The sequence below is a fragment of the Ctenocephalides felis genome, unplaced genomic scaffold, assembly GCF_003426905.1.
Source record: "Ctenocephalides felis isolate EL2017-DRISC unplaced genomic scaffold, ASM342690v1 CF-g0.4_SCAFFOLD_01983, whole genome shotgun sequence".
Lineage (NCBI taxonomy): Eukaryota > Metazoa > Arthropoda > Insecta > Siphonaptera > Pulicidae > Ctenocephalides > Ctenocephalides felis.
This window is the reverse complement of record NW_020538137.1, coordinates 140,291-149,357: the sequence shown is the minus strand read 5'-3', so window position 1 is coordinate 149,357 and position 9,067 is coordinate 140,291. Positions and strand designations below refer to the sequence as shown.

Here is a 9,067-nt window from a genome sequence, read left to right as displayed (position 1 = left end):
TTACAGGTACTTTAGCGGGCGATTGGAGTGTTGAAGTAAGCCCTTCGTAAGGGGTTGCAAGGCTAGAATATAATATTTGGCAGCCATTGCATACCCCAAGAAGGGGGCTTCAACCCCTCCTCGTCACAATATGTTTCAACACGAAACTTTCTGGTGTTTCCCTCACCATCAACATTGTTAATAATGACAATGCCACGTTGAAGCGCTCTGGCCAAGTAGTAAGGCGTTACTTCATATGCCCATTGTCTTATCATTGCATGGAGCTTCACCTGGCCCTTGAAATCCATGTTTCGCATGCATGACACTTTCACCTCGCATTCGCACTCTTGTGTAAACGGGTCACAACTGGAAAGACGGGCATGCTCAACAAACGGAAGGCGCATTTCTTCATCAGTGATAATTTGATTCGCACATAGTAATCGTACAGACTTTGAGTGTTTTTCATCTCCGTGGATGTTTCTAGATATGGCATCGTAAAAGCAGTTTCCAACACCAGTGGTTTTTATTATGTTGAGGTGCCTATGAAAAATGTCATGAAATAGTTTGTACGGTCCCCTGCATTCAATAGTGTAATTCTCGGTAATTTCATCGACACTCTTTACATTGCCAACTGCGAACGTCTCTCGCAATGCAGCAATCAATTCCATGTTCTCAATAACTATTGTATTCGCCAAAGTAGCAAAATTAGCTTCACTAATATTTGATGCAGCTAATGTGCTCAAATCGAGTAACAGCTCAGCTACTTTGGCATGTAAGTCAATGACGTTCTCATGTTCCGAATCAATTAAGGCTGGTTGCTCAGCTTGGATTGTCTCATGATCATTATTTATTACGCATGAAACTGCACTGCAAGTATACGGACGAGATTCTTCAGTCGTCGTGTATTGTTTCTCATCGATAATGGCGTAAATAGGCTTATGATAGCTGAAATAAGTTTCATATACGCCTCCTTGAATGTTGTCGTAATTTGAGAAAATTATATCGATCTGCGTATTCGAATTCGTTGTGATGGCGTCGCTTGGCAATACACTGCGCATGTTGAATTGGCGCAAAAAGTTTATCAAATATATATTTTTATTCTCGGATTTTACAATATTGTAATTAAAATCACCCATGAAAATAACCTTAGCATGTTGCTTACATAGAGAAAAAAATTTCTGAAAAACAGTTTCGAACATTTTTTTCGGGGCATTTGGGGATTTGTATCCGTTTATGATATTGTATTCATTGAAATACAATAATATCAATTCAATGCTCCCTCTATTGTCCGAATCTGCTTCCGCTATGACATTTGTGATTTTCATATTTTTTTTTGGCGTAACATAATAAACCACGTCCATTTCGATTGTAATTTGACCGGTAGACTACTCTAAATGTTGTGTCATCAATGTCCACTTTGTCAGAAGCTTTCGTTAGCGTTTCGCTTAATGCAACAATATCGCCTCTGCGAAACCACCGATCAGCAATTATATGAGACATTTTGTTTTTTAGTGTACCAACATTCTGATATATCAATACCGGAGATGTTACGTCTTTTAATGTATTATAAGATAAGTTTAATGTTTTGGTTGCGCATAGGCGATTTATTTCGACCAATGAACGTTTCATGGTAACATCATTTGCGCTTGTAGATGGTTGTATATCAAAACTGCCCAATATATATAAACCGCTCAATTTTTTCACTCGACTCAAAGCAACGTAAAGCATCGACTTGTCTCTTCGCTCTTTTTTAGTAAAATCCAGGCATATCGCATCATAAGTTTGACCTTGGGCTTTATGAATTGTCATAGCCTCTGCAGGTACTAATGGGAATTGATTACGAATAACATGATATTTTTCATCATCGCTGGCATTCGTCTTGATGGCCATTCTTTTAATCGGTGTCCAATTGATATTTATTTGATGTTCTATCATGTATTCGTAATGACATAATCTTGCCTTTTTCCCTACCCGTCGCATCTGAAAGTCGAGCCAAACGATTTCGGGTTTATTAGTGTGTCCATTGAAAGTCACTAGTCTCAAAATCCCGCATGCTCCATTGACAAGTCCATCCTCGATATCTATGTTGTAATTGATCATGTATTTTATGCTGATCTTGAAATTTATTTTATTTTCTAGTCTGAAATCATCACCAGCTCTAGTTCGCAACAGTTTATGCAGAGATTTCTTTAGACGTTCGGCTGAATTGTTATAAAATGAATTTTCAGCTTCTGACACAATTAATTCATTGGTGTTACTCTCAATTTTCATCTCATTGTACATGCTTACATTTTTGTTCGTTCCGTACAATCTGATAGCATATTCAGGAACATCATCCGGTTTCACCTCTCGTTCCTTTATCAATGCCAGATCTTCATTGGTCAATGTGTCATTAGCGAGATTATTTAGAGCATTAATAAACAACAAATCATCTCTTTGCCTCATTACTTCAGTTAGTTCATAGAAGTGGAATTCATTCCAGAGTGGATTGACGTCAAAAAATGCTTCCATCTCGTTGTGACGAGAAACTTGATACACCGGCCTATCTTTCACTGGCGGCAACTGGTTCAAGTCCCCCACCGCCAATATTGAAACGCCTCCAAATGGTTCATTCACACCTTTGATTTGCCGGAGACGTGTGTCAATTCGGCTCAACGTGGCACTGCCTACCATAGAAATTTCATCGATAATCACGAGCTGAACCTTCGATAATTTCTCTCGCACTGTGTTGACTAAGTCGCTAGAAAGCTGGACCAAGTTAACGCCAAATTGCTTAGTGGGCAAAACAAATGCGGAATGAAGCGTCATACCATTGATTAGGAAGGCTGCTTTTCCGGAGGGAGCGCATAATAGTACAACTATTTTGTCCATATCACCTCCTGGCAAACCATCGAAATAGTTGGTAATTAGCTGATAAATTGCCTCAATAACCGTGCTTTTGCCAACGCCGGCTGATCCACTTAGGAATATTTGAAATGGCAATTTGCCCAACTTGTAACAGTGAAGAATATGCAGTACAAATTCTTTTTGTTTCGCGTTCAAACAAATCATTAATTTGTACAGTTCCTCCTGTGAAATTCTCGTTGGGCATGTGTATCTGCTTTTAATGGCAGGGGTTTTGGTTTTACTATTACCATCGTTTTTGACACCACCTTGTTGAAATATATCAACGTCAAAACCCTCTGGCACATCCGCTGCATCATCATTGTCAGGATTGGCATAAAGTTCATTGTCAACCAATTGCATGATTTGATCGATGCAATCATCGCTGATAATTGAGAATTTTGCCTGATTGTCCTCAATGATGTTCTTGAAACGATTGTATTGTGTTTGGAAGTCAACATTTTCCACTTCTGTCTGTTCATTCCTCCATGGCTTGAACAGGAGAAGTTTCTCTCTATAATAATTAGCAGCATCCTGATCGGCCCTGTATCGAACATATCTGATTATAGCAGATTTGCTCCGCCTTGCATTATCTTCATTTTGTTCCTCACTGCCTTTGTCCTCGTCGAACGCTTTATGCAGTTTGCGTACTTCGTAGTTCGCAGCAAAATCTGCTAAACATATATATTCTAGGTGTTTTGGCCGTTTGGTATATCTTTCGAAAATGTCCGCCATGAAGATCTCTATTGAATCTTCATTCAACTTTTCTAAACAGTTGCTCGATTTCAGCATGTGAACGCGCTCCTTTGAAGGACTGGTGTTCATGAATATTGTTTTTCTGCTTTGTTTTGACAGTGACAGAGAAAGTACATGATAGGCCGCTTCCTGTGCTGACATCAAGTTGTGGTTCAAGAATAAATTCGTAATTTTACGGAATTTATCTTTCACGCTAACATTGTTGTTATCACAGTCTGCGGCTGCCTCGCGTAGTAGCTTTGATAGACCTCCTTCGATTTTACTGATGTAATTCGTAACATAGCTTATCGCGCCATACTCATCGATAATGAATTGCAAATCTATATTCGATTCGAACAAATGCAGAATATCGCGGTTGTAAGAGTTAATGCCGACTTCCATACTGGAGCGCTTCAAAAACAAACGGCTTTGTTTGAGCGTACTGCGTATAGCCAACAGATATTCGGCCTCAGACATATCCAATTTCTGCAGAACATCGTCAAAGCTTACAAATTTCCGTTCCGCGTAGAAGGTGTTCATCAGTTTGTCAATTTCCTTGTAAGGCCTTTTGGATATTTCACCTTCTTGCAGTGGCTCCAATATCATAGTGCTCCTCATTACAGGATGCGGTATTTTGAATCTGCAGGTTTTTGTTCTTTGTCCTTTATAGCACATGTGACCATGTCTGTGCATTTGCAATTTCACGTAAGGGTCCTCAGGATCATATTTGCATGTTAGGAATTTGTCTATAAACTCTATAAAGTTATTATTCTGATTAGAATCTGCCTGATATTTTGGTGCATCCTGTAGCCATAAAAGAATATGCTCGTGAGGACTCCCACGTTGCTGAAATTCAACACGCTCATAGCTGTCTACAACTTTATGGCAGCCAAAAATACTATCTTCTTGCCTAAGTAACCACATCAGTTTATTAACTTTGAAATCAAAGTATCTGGCGCAGCTGACGGGATCATTCCTTATTAGGTTGGTCTTGATGTTCTGATCCAATAAATAAGCATCCCGTGCTGATATACTTCTATCAAAGTTACTATATTTCATGAGCATTTTCAATAGCTCAGGCCAATGTGACTCTGCTGCAGATAGTGTTAGGAATAGAGTCGGTCTGCCAAGCTGTCTGATCATAGCTAACAGTTTCTTTTTCTTGTCCTGCCAAAATGCTGGTGAAGATCTCAAGTTCTTCAAAAGACGATACCCGTCATCGAATTCAATCAGGCTGTTTAGGAAATTTTTATTCTGTACATCCGAAACGGTGAAACTCGCTTCGTTACCTTTTCTGCGCCTCAGACATATGTTCAGATTTGCTGAGCACGAAATTTCCATAAACTTCTTTGCCATGAATAGTATTCGTGTCGGTACGCATGACCGACGATCGTGTCGTCGAATCTCAGATTTTGTTCGGTCCTTGTATGATAATTTTACGTTTGGTGAAAAAGTATGTCCTGCAAAAATTTTAGGGAAGCAAAGTTCATCAACATCTTCAATCTTGTGCCATGGCAAAGGTAATTTATTTTGGCCAGGCGCAATTACTTTTACCATTTCAGCTTGTCCTTTTGCTGTGATATCATTATTGTCGATCAACATAGTTTCATCGTTATTGATTTGATTCAAATCAAAAACTGCCTGCGCATTGACATTGATATTTGGCACAAGATTGCAATTTTCTTTGATGTTGTCTTCATTTGAAAGAGAAACAGTATCGTTAATTGCATCGCTCTTATCAACTATAAAATCTAATTTTTCACTCATTAAGTTTTCACAATTATCGAAATATTTTTCATCAAATGTTATCTCATACTTTTTATACAAGGGCGTGTTAATTAAATACCTGATAGCATTACAAATGAATTTCGGTCGAACCGACTCAAACATGTAATCGCTCTTATGGTCCAGGTGGCGCTTCAATTTCACTTGTATGGTTTTCATTTCGCTAAATTTCCTGGGCAAAACCTTTAAACATTCATTGACTTCGATGGGTATGTTGACCACGCTGCCTTTCAATCCAAGTTGTGGATTGAGGGCATACGGTTTCAGAGATCGGATCTGCATAAAATTTATAACTGGCGACACCATGCGCTCCTCAAGATCTGTCAATTGTTCTAAATATTCGGGAACCTTTTCAAACTTCAGTCCATTACTTGTTGCCAGTTTATAAATTTCTCCACGATATGCATGGAGACCGCACGTGGAACATATCCATCCAGAGTTAAAATTGACAATACGCGACATAAATTCACCCACATCTATTGCATCATTAATTAGAGAATTTTGTGCATTTAGTTCTTGAATTTTTTTAACAACAGTATCTTCGCGAAATTTTGATATTGAATGCTTAAAAAACAGCCCTTCGCAGCAACAACATATATGAGAAGGCGTTTCTTCTCTGAATTTAATAAATTTTAATTTCAATTTGGCCAACGTACTTCGCTTAGATTCCTGTTGTAAGCCGCTAGAAATTTTATTTTTAAAATTCAGAATATCAACATCTCTGTTCTTACTTTGGCTTTCTGCATTAATTTGCAACTCTTTCTGGTATTTTGTTGCGTCATTCCTATTGTGCCTCATTCTGCATTTATTCTCTAATCGTTCGTTTTCGGCATAGATGTTAGACTTGCGAATGTTTCGCATTCGGCGGATGTTTTTATGGCGTTCTTGAAATTTATATGTAGCATTGCTGCGTAAACTACTATTTCGGAGAACGTTATTGTTTTGTTCATTCGATTTATAAATTAGATTCTGTCTCAAAGTTTTATTTCGAGAAATATTGTTTGCGGCTTCATTGGTTTTATATTCGATACTTTGCCTCAAATTTTTGTTTCTCGAAATGTTTTTCGCCGCCTCGCCTGTCTTGTATTCGTTTTTGCGCCTTAAATTTTATTTCGAGAAATATTGTTTGCGGCTTCATTGGTTTTGTATTCGATACTTTGCCTCAAATTTTTGTTTCTCGAAATGTTTTTCGCCGCCTCGCCTGTCTTGTATTCGTTTTTGCGCCTTAAATTTTTATTTCGAGAAATATTGTTTGCGGCTTCATTGGTTTTGTATTCGATACTTTGCCTCAAATTTTTGTTTCTCGAAATGTTTTTCGCCGCCTCGCCTGTCTTGTATTTGGAATTTCGCCTTAGTTTTTTGTTTCGCATAATATTTTCGATACTCTCTTTAGCTTTGTAATTACTATTGTTGCAAATCAATGTCATCCGTAGCTGGTTTCTACGTCGTTCGCGAATCACGTTTTCTCGTCTTCTTCTTTTGGCAATTTCATTACGCCTGTAACGCGCGTCCTCTCTCAATTTATTAATTCTATTCCTGTTATTTTCTTTTTCTGCCTCCCTATATTCACATTCACTATTCCTCTTCCTTGCCATGCACTCATTTCGCTTCGAACGTCTGTTCGTTGAACGTCGGTCCGTGGCCGAACACTGCGAACCCTTCGACTTCGACGTCATAACGTCAAGGGCGTCCGAACTGCGTATTCGGTCATCGTTGGCCCTAAGCAATGGCTTACCTTTATCTTTAGCTTTATCCTTTATCTTTAGCACCTTTCCACTTCCTATCTTATAAATGCATTTTTTATTTTTATTGTTACTTCTGGATGATTTACGCTTCGTCTTCATTTTTCAATGTTCAAAAGTAATTATAAATCTAAAACCATTATCATTTTATTTGCTCATACATTAATTGAATTATATAAATATATTATATTGTTCGAAGCATAATATCATATGCAACTTTTTTTACTTGTATACTAAATAATGACCATTAAAAATAAAATGAAAATATTCATGAGATTGACTAATGTCAAATCACAAAATCACAAATTGTGAAAAAGCATTTTAAATAATTACGCATCTATTATTACTCATGTATAAGAACGTTACAATTTACAAACATAATGTATTTTATCTTACCTCAAATAAGAAATATTCACACTTTTTTGCAATAATTTAAATACACTAATATTTTTCAATTAATATTGATTCTATAATATCAGATAACTGATGCATTTTGTTTTAGCGTCGACGCCAATGTGACTAGTACAAAACACGTGACAAAAAATATCGATAATTTAATATTTTAAATTCCATATGACGACACCACTATTTTAAGATGTCCTAGGGTAATAACTCTATCGACATGTTAAATATCATCAGATCAATCATCAGAAAAATAAAAAAAAAATTAATGTGTTATTAGGAAAAAACAGCTGATTTGATATTCACCAAAAACTAAACAAGACTACTGATAAAAAATGATATCTTTAAAACTATTTTCAAATTTTATAAATCCGCGCAGGCTTTTTTGCTAAAGCGTCGGATCTTAACAAATGCCAGGAAAGCTCATAAATTTTTCAAAGTTTGATGGTTAAGTTGACTTATTGTAGGATCGTAATACTTTTAGTATGTTCTGTAAAGACAATGACATATATCTTAAAAAAAATTTCAAGAAAATTGTCGAACAGTAATATTTAACAAAAAATTACAAAAAAGCTATCTTTACCGAAAATTAATCGATTTTTAGAATCGTTGTTAAATTTTCAAAATGGATTCAGTGTTGTGAGCTGAGCCGTGGACAAACATTTTTATCTTTTTCCTAAATTTTAACACTTTCGACTCGGGAGTCGGTGCGCTGCGCTCGGAATATTAGTGCTAGACTTATCTCTCACTCGGATTTTTTTTTTGTATCGGATTTTTAAAAATGTGGTTATATTGCTTTTAAATATAGTTATTATGATAATAAATATAAAAATTTTGAAAATTTAAAAAAAAATGCACTCAAAACCATGCTATATTGTTTAAAAAATCAATTCTTCACAGATCTTATTATAATAGAATGGGAATCATGAGCTAATAATTAAGTTTGTTTATATTTATTTATAAAATTAATAAATCAATCAATAAATGAATGTAATAGTAAATTAATTTTTAAAAAATAAAAATAATTAAATGTAAGTTTAGTTTGCGACGAGTCGTCGCCGAGCTTAACGGTAAACATATCATGCCGCCGGAGAGGCGGCATCCGAGCGCAACGGTAAAATGACTATGCCGCCGGAGCGGCGGCATCCGAGTCGAAGGGTTAAATTTTTCTAATCAGTTTAGTAGTTTATGGGAAACGTCGATGAAGTCTAATTTTACTGAAAGCATTACTAGTATTTTTCAAACTTTGATGAATTTTTAAAATTAAACTACTTGTAGTAAGACCATGATGTATATCGCCAAAAAAAATACCATGAAAATCGACTTATTTTTTTTCAACAGTTAATTACAAGAAACGGCTCGGTAGATTTTCATCTAAATTAATCAGCATCATTCCCAAATGATATCTTTAGAACAGCTTTTGATTTTTTAAAATCGGTTCGGTAGGATGAGCTTAAATGTCGACGAATATTTTAATATTCGTCGACATTTAATAATATTTAACACTTATTATTTAATTATATTTTAACACTTTATTTATT

The 9,067-nt window shown here is 36.1% G+C and overlaps 1 protein-coding gene across 1 annotated transcript; it reads right to left on the bottom strand.

The window, feature by feature from the left end:
- Positions 1 to 1,260: 1,260 nt before the first annotated feature.
- Positions 1,261 to 6,180, bottom strand: LOC113380264. Its single transcript, XM_026619620.1, has one exon. The coding sequence runs from the start codon at positions 6,178 to 6,180 to the stop codon at positions 1,261 to 1,263; it is 4,920 nt and encodes a 1,639-aa protein (XP_026475405.1).
- Positions 6,181 to 9,067: the final 2,887 nt, after the last annotated feature.

What these genes read in the sequence shown, in the direction of transcription:
- LOC113380264 (XM_026619620.1), bottom strand. Translation starts at nt 6,180, where the DNA reads ATGAGGCACAATAGGAATGACGCAACAAAATACCAGAAAGAGTTGCAA.